The 14,670-nt window shown below is 54.8% G+C and overlaps 1 protein-coding gene across 1 annotated transcript in view; it reads right to left on the reverse strand.

Annotated features, from left to right (window-relative positions):
• CELSR1 (cadherin, EGF LAG seven-pass G-type receptor 1) overlaps nt 1-14,670 on the reverse strand; it is a gene marked incomplete at its 5' end in the record, with an annotated part of 226,134 nt that overhangs the window by 106,237 nt on the left and 105,227 nt on the right. Inside the window, one exon of the mRNA XM_011984071.1 lies at nt 4,556-5,194. Within this exon, the coding sequence (XP_011839461.1) occupies nt 4,556-5,194 (639 nt within the window). The remainder of the gene's footprint in view (nt 1-4,555; nt 5,195-14,670) is intronic.

Here is a 14,670-nt window from a genome sequence, read left to right on the forward strand (position 1 = left end):
TGCCTTGGCCTCCCAAAGTGTTGGGATTACAGATGTGAGCCACCGCTCCTGGCCTCTTCCCATTTTAGTCATGAGTGAGTGGTCATGATTGTTTAATTAGGGAGAGGAGACACCAAGAGCAGCACCAGGATTCAAAACCGAGTTCTAAGGCCAGGCCTGATTTAATGAGGCCAGGTTTCTTGTGGGGAAGGAACAGTGTCCTCCCAGCCCCTCGGGAGCGAGGTTAACAGCTGCAAAGCTCCTCCTGGGCCGCTGCAGACCGCCCATCACACTGGCCCTTTGAACCAGCACAGAAGGTGCCTTTTACAAAATGCTGTTAAAGAAATGATGCAAGAGGAAGGATCTAAGCTGGTAAACCTGGCCGGCCGTTCCACCCTCGAGGGTCTACAGCTGCAGCTCAGAAGCCAGCATGCCCGGGTTTGAGTCCTGACCCCACCCTCCGCAGGGCCAGCAGCAGGGTCCTCGCCCTCAGCAATGAGGCCGGTTCTGTGCCGTGGGGCGGTCCCGTGCACTACAGATGCCAAGCAGCATTCCTGGCTTCATCCCTCCAGCACCCCCGCCCCCAGCTGTGACAACCAAAAAGGTCTGATTTTGTCAAACGTCCCTGGGGACAAAATCACCCCCAGTGAAGAACCACTGGGCTAGAGGCTTTGATGTCTTGTACCCATTATAAAATGGGGTCCTAGAGCTGCCTCGAGAAGTAAATGAGAAAATACGTGTAGAATCATCTAGAGCAGTAACCAGCACAGCAGAGCACTCGCTAAACATTCGCTACAGTCCGGCCAGGCATGGTGGCTCACGCCTGCAAACCCAGCACTTTGGGAAGCCAAGGCACGCGAATCACCCGAGGTCAGGAGTTTGAGACCAGCCTGGCCAACATGGCAAAACCCAGTCTCTACTAAAAATACAAATTATTAGCCGGGCGTGGTGATGCAGGCCTGTAGTCCCAGCTGCCCAGGAGGCTGAGGCAGGAGATCACTTGAACCCGGGAGGTAGAGGTTGCAGTGAGCTGAGATCACACCACTGAACTCCAGCCTGGGTGACACAGTGAGACTCTGTCTCAAAACATGTGCACGCTTGCGCACGCGCACACACACACACACACACACACACACACGACCATTAGCTACAGTCCCTGCCATCCTGAGGGACAGAGACATGGAAGTGTGTGAACCACACCCAGCACGGGGGTCGACCGACAAAAGCATAAACAAGACACCCAGGAAGCTTCAAGGGAGGAAATCCCAGGAGGTCGGGAAACTTCCAGAACCTTCTCAGCAGAGGACAGCTGCTGAAGCAGATTTTCAGGGAGGCCCGTGATGGGCAGATGGATGGGGAGGAGACACGTTTCAGATGAAGGGATGCCAGGTGCAGAGGGGAGACGGAACAGGGCCCTGTATCTGGACCCACAGGAGCCAAGTCGGAGCCTGCCCCACGTCCTTGAGCCATTTAACAAAAAGCAGAACTACACTGTTTACGAAAAGACCGAGGGGCTAAGAACCGAGGCACACAAGCCCATGCTTCTCACGGTTGATTAGAACTCTCTGCGGAGCGGAGAAACTGGGAGGGCGTCCCAGGCACATCTGAGATGCCGGAGCCTTAAGGCTTCCTATCCTTGTCCCTTCGGAGAGTGGGATGGCGGCAGACCCCAACCACAGTCCCAACGCCGTGAGCGGGCGGCAGCCCTCCTTTCCCTGCAAAGATCAGGGGAATGAATCCACAGACCCTGGGGCCTTGGACTTCTCTAAGGCCTAAATGGATTTCAGGGACATGGGAGAGCTGTCAGTATTTTCTCCAGCATCAAATTTGTGGAGCTTTTCCTGAAATTAATTGCTACTTCCTTCATCCAGCTCCTGCTGTCTCCTGTCCCGCAACACAGGAAGCTAGGGGCTTTCAGCAGCCACTTGGGCTGATTCCAGCCTTGCAACCGTGAGGCCCCCGAGCTCGGCTTACCAGAGAGCAAGTAATAAAACCCCTGTGACGACAGCGCCACTTTCATCGTGAATAAATGAGCTCAATTACCTCCATGCAGAAAAAGGAGCGCTTCAAAGGGAAAGAGGGAAAAGGGGAGGAAGAGGGACGGAGTAGAAATAATCAGTCTTAATTAGCCTTATCTCTGAGGGAAATACATATGATAATGTTGGTACCCAAAGAGATTCAAATTAGTCTCATGCCAATCATTACATGTTAGTGGGTCTTATTGGTGATGACAGACTTGGCCGTTCCCCAGTCATTAGTTTTCTAAAAATGACTCTCCTGATGAAAAGAAAACCTGAGAAGCTCAGAATGTGGATTACCCCCAATGGGTCAATCATCTTCAGAGGGGATCTGCTGGCACAGGGATCCCCAGAGGGCTCGGCCACCCCTGCCCAGTGCGGCCCCAAACTTACTGCAGCCTGGACTGGCGGCCTGGGAGGCCGATGCCGGGTCTCAAAGCCACGTGAGACTCTGCCCAAAGCCACAGGTGGGAGGTGCTTACATGGTCCCCTCTACCCATGAAAGAGCCAACAGCACAAATGAACTTGGTCACCCCCCGGAATGGGCCGGGGGAGGTCTGGCTTGTGCGCTGGCCTGGTATACAGTAGGTACTCAGTATCTGCAGAGTAAAGATGGTGCCCTTGCCAACTCCTGGGAGTGCAACAGGCCCCTCCCAGGGACCCGCGGCCATGGCTTCTTCATCTGAAGCAGGAAAGTCGGCAAAGCGCCATCCACCCAGGCCACGTGGCGGGCACTGGCTCGGGGAAGGGGCACTTACTGTGCTGGCCGCTGCTACATCCAAGCTGACGCTTCAGAGAGGCAGAGCAGCCCGCTCAAGGCCATGAGGGGCAAAGGGGAGGACACAGAACAGGAATCCACCGAAACTCAGAGCAGGGGAGGGGGCCTGGTTCAGGCCTGCTCATACCTGGAGCCATCCCCACCCCCAAACCCAACACAGGTGTGGGCTATGGCAGGCGGGGGTCTCCCGCCGTCTCTGCCTGCCTGCCTAGCCCACAGCCAAGCCCCGGTATAGCCAGGAATCTAGGATTAGCACTCAGTGAGAGACAGCGGGGCGAGAGCCCCAGATGCAGATGGCACCAACAGACAGCCACAGACTAGCAGGCGTGGGAACACCACAGGGCAGGTGACCACAGTGCCTTCCTTCCACCCACCGTATGACCAGAGGGCCACCAACCTGGGGTGCAAGAGGTCAGAGCCGGGAGCCCCGTTGCATCAGGCTGCCAACACCCACACTGGTGGTTTTCCCTCCACTTCTGATGCAGAGAACCTCGGAAGCCATCCTTCCCCTCTCTCTGCTCCCCTGCTCTCTTCCTGCCTGATAAATACCTGCTAATACCTCAAACCCTTGTTATAAGCTCGATAAACTTGTGCTATGTGCTGCTAACGAGCAGCTAACGATTGCTCAGGTGTTTATATTAAACAGATTAATCGAGGACTCGGTAGATGGAAGAGTCTCAACGTTATCTCCGGTATGAACCAAATCCCGCCTAATCCCAGAGAGCTTTCAGGGAAAAAAAAAGAAAGAGAGACTATTCACCACTGGGACCATTGTAAACTCATTTTTCAAATGAGCCATCATTTTATGGAACAGACGATCAAAGACCAAAGCAAGATTTGTGGCTGAGATGCAGAGAACGTGTGTTTTTGTACCTCTCGGGGTGGCTCTTTATTTTTTAAAAACACCGTTGGCTACATTTGGAGTAATTCATCTTGGTGATGAGTCAGGACGTATCAAGGAAAGAACGTCTTCAGAAGCGGGGGAATGAGTCACAAAATTTCTACAGTGACAGGGAGCGTGAAACAACGGGATTTCAAGACCCAAATGATTAATGGCTCAACGCTTTCCACCAGGTTCCACTGTTTTACGCTAACCAATTAAGCCTGCAATCTGGAATAAAGTACTTTAACCTGAGAGCCACTTAAAAGCAACTCATGTCACTTCGTGCATTTAGGTTTTCTTTTAAGTGTATCTCACCCTGTAACCTTGTCCTACTGTTCTCCTAAAGCAGGCAGTTAAGTCGAGCAGGGGAGGTGACCGTGGGCTACGGTCAGGGAAGCCCCGAGCTGGCTAAGAAAATGCCATTGCTGGCCGGGTGCGGGGGCTCATGCTTGTAATCCCAGCACTTTGGGAGGCTGAGGCGGGTGGAACACATGAGGTCAGGAGTTCAAGACCAGCCTGACCAATGTGGTGAAACCCCGTCTCTACTAAAGATACAAAAATTAGCCGAGCGTGGTGGCATGTGCCTGTAATCCCAGCTACCTGCCGGGCTGAGGCAGGGGAATCGCTTGAACTCGGCAGGCAGAGGTTGCAGTGAGCCAAGACTGTGCCACTGCACTCCAGCCTGGGCGACCAAGTGGCACTCCATCTCAAAAAAGAAAAAAAAAAGTACCGTTATTGAGATCATCTCAAAGTTCATGGAGCCCACACCTGGGCCCAGGGCCGTGCTCCAGCTGTTTTCCCTGGACGGAAACCACCCGAAACCCTGCGCCACGCCACCTGGGGACGCGTGCACAAAGCCAGGGTGAGCCCAGCCACCTGCAGGCCCCAGGCACCTACCAGTGAAGTCCTGGAAGCACTCGCAGGTGTAGCCGCCCTCACGGCTGCGGCAGCGGCCGTTGGCGCCGCACGGGTTGGAGTAGCAGAGGTCGATCTCCGTCTCGCAGTAGTCGCCGGTGAAGCCGGGCGGGCAGCGGCAGCGCAGGCCGTTGATGGGGTGGATGGGCCGGAAGAGCACGGTGGTGGAGCTGAGGAAGGGCGCCGAGCTGTCGAAGCGCAGCACTGACACGCACTTCATGTAGTTCTCGCAGGGCTCGCGCAGGCAGATGTTGTCGTCGAAGGGCAGCACGCGCTGCGTGGAGATGGTGGTCAGCAGCGTCCGGTTCAGGTAGATCTGCTCCTGCAGGTCCTCCGACGGGAAGAACTGGCCGCGGACGCCGCCGGGCAGCAGCGCCGAGAAGGTCACGTTCAGGATGTTGGAACTGACGTCGGTGTCGTTCTGGACGTTGAAGACGAAGACGTGGTCCTTGGTGGTGGACAGCACCGCGGCCACCCCCTCTACAAAGAGGGCCAGCAGCGGGGACAGGAACTTCTCCTGGGACATGTTCTCCAGGCGGACAGTGATGCTGTTGGTCAGCATGTCGTCCGTGATGATGGTGACACGCAGGGTGCAGAAGGCCGTGACGCTGTGGATGCCGTCTGCAGACACAAGGAAAGTCAGGGTCATTCAGATGCTGCCGGAGTCACAGGTCCTACAGGCCCCATCCCAGGAGCAGCCTCAGGCATGCTTGCCAAAGGAGAGAGCGTGGGCATCCCCACTCCCCACCCACGACCACCACCTTGACCCTCCCTCCTCCAGCACCCTGGCCCCCAGCCCCTACAATCACCACCCTGGCCCTCCCTCCTCCGGCACCCTGGACCCCACCCTGGCTTCCTAAAGCACAGCTCCAATCACATATTTCTCTGGCTCCGAAGCCCTCAGAGGGCCCCAAAGCGCTCAGCAGGGCACTCTGACAACCACTGGGATTCAGCCCCTCACTGCCCAAAACTCCTCACACGCTTTGGTCCAGCCACATGGGGACTTGAAGCCCCCTTTTACCTCCTCTGCACCTGCCCTGACCTCCAGGGATCCTACCCTGCCCAACCTCCCAACAGTTCTTCCTGTCCTCACAGCTCAGCTCAAACTCTGCAGAGCCTGGCAAGCCCCCCTGGTCCTGCCCGGGGGATGTCCTCACCGACGTGCTGTGCTGAGAGTCCCACTTAGCTCGGCTACCCTCCATGCAAGTCCACATGCCCAGCACACAGGAGGCGCTGAGAAGCACCGCTTTACAAAGACACGCAGTGGCGTCTCAGCCAGCAGTAAACACATCATCACGTGCGGTACTTAGGAGTCTGAGGCCAAGACGGTGGAACGCCTTGTTTGCAAAGGCGCATGCATCACCGGTTCCAGGCCTAGAATCGAACAAGACATTCAAAGGGCGGGCCATGGGTACCAGTGGCTCCCAGGGACAGAGCAGCGGCCCATGCCCAGGGGCCTGCACCTGCCACCTCCAGGCCCGGGCTCAGATGTGGGGTGGGATTTGCAGAATAGGCTCCCAAGTCCAGGTCCTCCAGGCCTGGCTCGGATTCTGTGTTCCAGGAGCCCCCATCCCATGAGGCCCCTGCCTGTGGCCCCCACGAGAGCTCCCACCCTGGTTTCCATGGAGTGTGGGGCCCCTGTCACCCCTCAGAGTCCTGGGCCTCAGTAACTGCCCCAGTCAGGAGGACAGGAGCCGGGCAAAGAGCCGGAGAGGGCCAGGCCCTCCGCCCTCTCGTTCTGGGGACTGTGAGGAAGTGTCTGGGCCTTTGGAGGGTGATGAGGCCCAGAGGCTGCCTTGTCACCCCGAGCCCAGCAACGTGCCCGACAAGCACAGCGGCACGCGGGGAGCCCAAGAGGAAACAGAACGAGAGCAGCAGGTGGCTCCGCACCCGGCACTTTCCCGGCACCAGGAGCCACCAGTCACGTATGAGAGGGACTTAGAGTCATGTAATTTGTCTAAACAACAAAGAAATGCAACCACTCCAGAAGCCACAGAGGCGTCCAGGTGCCGTGGACCCAAGATCCCAAGAGATTATAACAGAACCAGCATCACCCCCGGTTCACAGGTGAGGAAAACAGAGGCGGAAGCCAAATTTTACAGCCAGGAACGTGGGTCCGGCTGGGGGTGCCCAGCTCCCACCCCAGTAACGACACCAGCTGGGGGTGCCCAGCTCCCACCCCAGTAACGACCCCCGGCTGGGGGTGCCCGGCTCCCACCCCAGTAACGACACCCGGCTGGGGTGCCCGGGTCCCACCCTAGTAACGACACCCGGCTGGGGGTGCCCACCTCCCACCCCAGTAACGACACCCGAGCCGTGCCCTGGGTGCTGTTGCTCTGCCAGGTGGCCCTCAGGACAGTGTGGCAAGTCAGGACTCAGAACGTGACATTAATATTTGTACAACCTCGGTGCAGGGAGGTTGCCTCTGGCTCTGGCATAAACCCAGAGCCCTTTGAGGCTACACAGTTGTGTTGGCAACTGCCACAGAGCACCTCTGAGCGGGAAGGAGCAGCCCAGAGGGTGTCCGCAGAGCCCAGAGGCAGAGGACCGGTGGCTGTAGGGAGGAGTGGGGAAAAACAACAATGAAGCCAAAAGGTCCAAGGCAAAGGACATGGTGGGAGACGGCCTCAGAGACTGCGTTCCTTCCCTCCCTGAGCCCAGGGGCTCCCGCTCCGAAGGGGGCCTCCACTCCTCTGCCCTGGAGCAGGGGGGCCCTGAGACGGCTGGGTCCCACAGGATGTGGCAGGAAACACATCCTCCAGTTCCTGGCCCAGGCCCCAAGAGGGCTGGAAGGTTCTGCCTCTTTCCTCCTGGTGCCCAGACCCCACACGAGAGAGGGCACGTCACGGAGAAGGCAGCACTCCCGTCCAGGGCCCCGGCCAGCGGAAGCCCCAGATCCCAGATGTGACCCGCCAGGCTGCTGAGGCTTGAGCCACCCCAGGGAGGGCCCGGACACCACAGAGCAGAGACCACCCCTCAATGAGCCTGGCCACACTGTGAGTAGCTAATACGCCCGGAATTGGAGGCCACTAGGTTTGAGATGCTTTGTTACACAGCACCGGACGACCAAAACCAATACAGTCCACTCATAGACCAACCGCTCATCAACTTAAAACATTAAATCTCACTGCCCAGCATATACGATACTAACGTGTTGCTGGTAAACAAACTGTGTCTCCTCAAAATTCTAACCCAAGGTGATGGGTTTTGGAGATGAGGCCTCTAGGAGGTAATGAGGGTTAATGATGAGGTTACGAGGGTGGGGCCCCACGAGGGGATTTGCATCCTCACAGGAAGAGACAGCAGAGAGCTCTCTCCTCTCCTCCACATCAGGACGCAGCAAGAAGGCACCGTCTACCAGCCAGGAGAACAAAGCCCGCGGGAACCCGGCCGCGCTGCCTTCCTGATTCTGGACTTGCAGCCTCAAGAACTGTAAGAAAACAAATGTTTGTTGTTTAAGCCACCCAATCTATGGTATTTTTAAATGGCAGCCCTAGCAGACTGACATATATTAACATAATTCAATTAAAATAAATTAACATGCTAAACAATGTGTTATACAATGTTAACCTAAGCTAATATAGTTTTGCCTTATGCAATGCTCATAAATAACTTTAACTTGCTACATCCCGTTTATATATTCCTTTGCCAAAAATAAATTGTAAACATTCAGCGACCCTAAGCTTAAGCAATCATCCTTCTGGAAGCCGAAACACACACACCAAAGACAAAGAAACCACCTAAACACCTATCAGCTGGGAAACGTATAACCCAATGAGACGGGCCACACAATGGACTATTACGCTGTCATCAATATCCGTGTGTCTAAAATATGTGCAAATAAAATGAAAGGGATATGCACAGCGTGATCCCATTTTGTGACGGGCTGCTTTACTTATGCACGAACATGTTATATATGTATAGAAAACTCTGGAAGGATGCTGCAGCGACGCCTACAAAGGACACACAAGGATGGGGTGGCAGAGAGAGAACTGCCTCTCTACTGCTCGTTTTGTGTTATTCAGATGTCTTACAATTAGCATGTACTATTTGGGTTGCTACAAATGCAATTCTTTTTGTAACAAAATAAAAAGATGAATCAACCACACCTTTGTTCACAGCAGCGCTATTCACAAGAGCTAAAACACGGAAGTGACCCACGTCCACCCACAGATTAATGGATTAAAAAAATGTGGCCCGGCCAGGCGCAGTGGCTCACGTCTCTAATCATAACACTTCGGGAGGCTGAGGCGGGTGGATCACGAGGTCAGGAGTTCGAGACCAGCCTGGGTAATGTGGTGAAACCATGTCTCTACTAAAAATACAAAAGTTAGCTGGACGTGGTGGTGCGTGCCTGTAATCTTAGCTACTTGGGAGGCTGAGGCATGAGAATCGCTTGAACCTGGGAGGCGGAGGTTGCAGTGAGCTGAGATTGCGCCGCTGCACTCCAGCCAAGGGGACAGAGCAAGGCTCTGTCTCCCTCCAAACAAGAAAAACCTTAAAAATAGCCTATGACCCAGAGGCATTGCTTGGCCACAAGCTGAACACCCCTGGGGTCTGCCAGCCTCAGTTTCCCTCCACCATCATCCTCATGTGGCAGCCAGAGTGGTCTTCCTAAAATATTGACCTCATTGCCCTGCTTCCTTGTGGCCCCTAACGGCACCCAGCATAAAATCCACACCCCTGTGTCCTGTGGTCTACATGATCTGTCCCTGTCATCCTGTGACAGCTTTTCCTGCTCCGGGGCCTTTGGACGTCCCCTTGCTGGAGCACTGCCCGCCTTCTCAGACACTAGCTTCACCCCTGGGTCCCTCACTGGAGGACCCCCCATGCTGACCCCTCACTCCCATCTGCCACATCCCAACTTCAGTTCTTGCACAGGAGTGCCAGGGCTCTCTCTGTTTGTTTTTGTTGTTTTTTGTTTGTGTGTTTGTTTTGAGATGGAGTCTCGCTGTGTTGCCCAGGCTGCAGTGCAATGACATGATCTCGGCTCCCCGCAACCTCTGCCTCCGGAGTTCAAGTGATTCTCCTGCTTCTCAGTCTCCCACGTAGCTGGGATTACGGACGTGCGCCACCATGCCCAGCTAATTTTTGTATTTTTAGTAGAGACGAGGTTTCACCACATTGGCCAGGCTGGTCTCGAACTCCTGACCTCAAGTGATCCACGCACTTCAGCCTCCCAAAGTGCTGGGATTATAGGTGTGAGCCACCGCACCCGGCCTAGGGCTCTGATGTTTTTATTTGTTTACTACATCTGTTTCTTTCCCCATGAGTCCCTGAGGACCCAGAGCCTGTAGGTCTTGTCCCTGCTGTACCCGTCACCTCTAGAACAGCTCCTGGCACTCAGAGCCACTGGATCAACATTTGTGGAAGAAAGGGAAGGAGGGAGGAGCAGGGAGAGAGGGAGGGAGAGGCAAAGGGGCCAGAGAAGCATGGTGTCGCTTCAACTCCAACATCAACATTTACACAGACAGCATAATGAGACTCCATTTTTTCATGTAAGCTATTTTTTTGTGCCTGTTTGGTTTGCTTTTCTTTTTTAATGTCCATTACAATAATACAGATAGGGTGCTGTTTACTTCCTCGTGGCAGTCGTTATGAAACATGCTTTTATCTTAAACCACACATGGATGTGTTTGTTCTGGACCAATGTGTAAAGGCCGTACTGATTTTAAGCTAAAAGCCCAGGCCTTCTTGGGGTGCCCTGAGCTACTCTGACCCCCACACGTTGGGTGGAGGCTGCAGCACTGGGGCCTTCCTGGGGGCAGCCCAGGAAGGCACAGCACAGATAAACACCCCGGAAAAAGGATCCATATTCTAGGGACATCTATCTTCACTCAGGCACAAAACGATGACGTAACAGACAGAAAATAGCATTGAATATTAACGACCGTGAAGTGTGCAAGAGAACACGAGGAATGCCTTAATATTAATCCTAACATCAATTTCCTTCAAGACCACGGCCCTGCCCAGGTTACCCGGCCACGGTGAATTTGCTTTTTACTTAAGTAGTCTGGGTTGGATTTTGAACCAACCTGCAGCTTAAGCCTTCAGACACACACATCTAAACGCCACCAGTACAGGAATGCTGAGCCAAGCACAGCCTATCCCCACGATGGAATATGACGCAGCTAAACCACACAGTAGCACAAACCTCCGTTTTCAGCAGAGATAGATCAAGACAACATGATGTTAGGTTACAAGAAATAGGCCAGGCGCAGTGGCTCACATCTGTAATCCCAGCACTTTGGGAGGCCGAGGTGCGTGGATCACCAGAGGTCAGGAGTTCGAGACCAGTGTGGCCAACATGGCGAAACCCCGTCTCTACTAAAAATACAAAAATTAGTGGGGCATTGTGGTGCACATCTGTAATCCCAGCTACTTGGGAGACTGAGGCAGGGGAATCACTTGAACCTGGGAGTCGGAGGTTGCAGTGAGTCAAGGTGGCACCACTGCAGCCTGGGTGACAGAGTAAGACTCCATCTCAAAAAAAAAAAAAAAAAAAAAGAAAAAAAAAAAGGAAGGAGTTACTCTTTCACACAAAACAAAACAAAAAATGTTTCTACGTGAGCCCAGAGAGCTATCGGCACTGTTGACAGTAGTTCTGTCTGCGTTGCTGATTTTTTTTTTTAAACTTAATTTTGAAACAGTTTTAGATTTACAAAAAAATTACTAATACAGAAGGTTCCTAGAGATCCCACACCCAGGCCCCTATTAGTTATGTTATTACATTAGCACAGTAGGTTTGGGGGTCTTTTGCTTGCTTGTTTTGAGACAGAGTCTCATTCTGTTGCCCAGGCTGGAATGCAGGGGTGTGATTATTGCAACCTTGAGCCTTGAGCTCCTGGGCTCAAGTGGTCCTCCTGCCTCAGCCTCCTGAGAAGCTAGGACTATAGGAGCATGCCACCATGCCTGGCTGGGTTTTCTGTTTTTGTTTTATCTAGAGGTGCGGCCTTGTGATGTTGCCCAGGCTGGTCTCGCACTCCTGGCCTCAAGCGATCCTCCCACCTCAGCCTCCCAAAGCGTTCGGATTCACGAGTGTGAGCCGTTGCACCTGGCCTCAGCGTTTGTCATAAGAAGTGAGCCGGTATTGACGTGTTATTAACTGAAGCCCGTTCCTTCTGCAGATTTCCCTCGTTTCCACCCATTGTCCTCTCCTGTCCCAGGACCCCACACCACACAGCTCCCCTGCACCGTGGTGGCTTCTAGCCTTCCCTGGGTCTGGGACCTGTACAGTTTTCAGGGGCTACGGTCTGTGGCCTTTAGGTGATGATGACTTTCAGCCTCACACTGTCCCCCGTGGTTTTATTTCTGTACGTGAGTACAGGTCACAGTTTGGGGTCTGCTTGATTTTGGCAGCCACAGAGCCCGCCCAGCACTCCCTCTGCCCGCGCTCCGGGCATTCCTCCCAGACCTGGAGCGGCTCCGCGGCACCTCAAAAGTGATCAAGTACCATCCCCTGCTTTCCCGGGAAGGGTGAGTCACCTCATTGTGGCTGAGACGTGGGAAGGAGACAGAGCAGATGGCAGAGCGCGAGGCTGCAGGGCCCCCCTCAGCAGGTGCTGCACAAACCTGAACCACGTCATGGGAAGGAACTTTCTGGGTCTTCATGGAGGTTGGGACCTGTCCAGTCCCCCTGACTTTCGTGAAAGACTTTGCAGTTGGATAATGGTCATCCGCGATCGTGTTCCCCGTGGTGGGCTCATGCTGTGGGGCAGTGGGGGCAGAGGTCATATCATGGCCTTCAAGGAGCAGGCAGCCCTCAGGGGGCAGGGGGCAGTGCCACAGTTCCAAGACTCGGTGGCAGGTGATTGGTGGCTGTGGGTGAAGAGCAGCGCAGCCAATGCTGGACGGCCCCAGGAGTCAGGGGAGTGGGTTTCCTAGTAAGAATGGAGTTTGCCACACCAAGTGGAGGGAACAGTCCTCCTGGGAGCACAATACTTGAAAAGCAGCAAGGCCGGCAAGGCGTGGGGAGCAGGGGAGTCAGTTCCCGGGGCCGCGGGAGCAAAGGGCCACTACTGTGCCACCAATACGGGACATTCATTCTCTCTGTTTTGGAGGCCAGGGATCTGAAATTCAGGTGTTGGCAGGGCTGGTTCCTCCTGGAGGCTCAGGGGAGGGTCTGCTCTGGGCCCCCTTCCCTGGGGGTCCAGCAGTCCTTGGCATTACTTGGCTCCCAGGCGCACCCATCTGGCCTTTGCCTCTGCAAGTGGCTATGGCTCTCCCTGTGTCGTCACGCCTCTGTCTTCTGTTCACCGCACCGGAGGCCAGTACGGCCTCAGGTCAGCACCTCACTTACAGCTGCAAAGGGCCTATTTCCAAATAACATCCCACTCTGAGGTTCCAGGCAGATGTGAATTTTGGGGGGACATAAATTGACCCCAGGAATGCAGAGTAGCAGGGAGATATGGGCATGGAGGCAGAGGGTGGGTGGACCTCCGATTGCCGCCAGCCTCGTGGGCTCTTGGTGCAGGGCGGTGGGGGTGGCTGAAGGGGAAACGTCCGCAGAGGCGTGGACAGGACCCACGCACCACGAGGAACCATCACTGGCCCCCTGACAGGTGAGGACACCAAGGCACAAATAAGCTGAATGTGCCTGGTAAGGTGACTCGGGCTGAGCGGCAGGGCCCAGAATAACCTGAGGCCAAGTCCCCACCGATGGTGGACGGGATGACAGAGGGGACGGTCCAAGAGGACCCTAGTCCTGGCATGGGAGGGTCTGCTGAGGGCATGGAGGAGAAAAGGCCAGTTTCTAAAACATCCGTGGCCTTGGGGATGACCCTGTGAGATGCAGCCAGTGCCGGGAGGGAAGCAGGGGCCCACTGGCTCACTGTGGTCTCCGTCACCACCCCGTGCACCACAGCCTGGGGGGCTCTTCCACTCTCCCATCACCAGTGCCCCTCGAGGCCTGGCTGGGGCAGCTCATGATGGCCTCAGGGTCCAGAGTCATCCCCCGTGGCCGGCTGTGGTCACACCCACAGGGCGTTGCTTGCTGTCCAGCCGGTAAGAGACACAGGGTACGCACCTGTCCTTCCCGAGGCCTTCACAGCAGGCAGGGAGGGCCCTGCTTGGTGGCTCCTGGTGGCTCCCATGCAAAGCCAGGGAACTTTGAAGTGGCTGTGTACATCTCTCCCTCTTCCAGGTTTGTTTTGTTTTGTTTTGTTTTAGAGGCCAGATTGGGGTCAGACAACAGGTGCGATGTGTTGATCCTGCTACCTGAGGGCGTCTGGCTTTTCTCCTTTCTGGGCAACAACCTAGGACCTGTGTCTCACGAATGCAGGTTCGCTTGACAGGAACAAGGGGACACGTGCTTTCAGGGTTGGGTGCGTAGTGCATGGCAGGATGTCAAGCCATGAGAGGAGGAGTGCGCCTCGGACCCAGGAGAGCAGAGTCTCATACCAGCACGAGCGTCTCCAGCAAGCTGGACTGTAGAAAAGCCCAGGTGCTGCTCACGATGCCTCGGGAGCAAAGTCCTGTGTTGGCCTTGCAGTCAAGGTAAAGGGCGCAGCTCTGCCCGGGGTTAGGGGTGGGGAGGGCAGAGCTAGCCTCCTATTCCTCCTTGTCCCCACCTGTGCCATTGGCTAGACAATGGAGAAGGAGGAGCCCTTCTCACACCCCAAGGAAGCCCACACCTTGGTTTCCTTTGTTTCTCCTCTTTGGAATCCAAGTCTGCACCCTGTAACCCCACCACTGCCATCCCCTTGGGTTGCTGCAGGTGGGTCCTCACACGTCCTCCCCTGTTGGTCCCACCTAGTCTTAGCCTCAGACAAGCACCCCCGGCAGCCAGCACCCACCCCGACCCTGCCCCAGTGTCTGGTCCCAGTGCCTGGTCCTGACCCCTAGACATTGTGTAAAACTCAAATAAGTGTATTGAATATATCCATTAATTGTACATTTATCGTTTCTTTGTAGTGAGAATGTTCAAAATCCTTTCCTCTAGCTATTTTGAAATATACAATACTATTAACCATAGTTATCCTACTATACAATAGAGCAACAGAACTTATTCCTGCCATCCTACTGTAACTTTGTACTCTTCGACCAATCTCTCTCCAACCCCCTCTTTCTCCTCACCTCCCCGGATTATGGTGATCATT

This window comes from Mandrillus leucophaeus, unplaced genomic scaffold (assembly GCF_000951045.1).
Source record: "Mandrillus leucophaeus isolate KB7577 unplaced genomic scaffold, Mleu.le_1.0 Scaffold26, whole genome shotgun sequence".
Lineage (NCBI taxonomy): Eukaryota > Metazoa > Chordata > Mammalia > Primates > Cercopithecidae > Mandrillus > Mandrillus leucophaeus.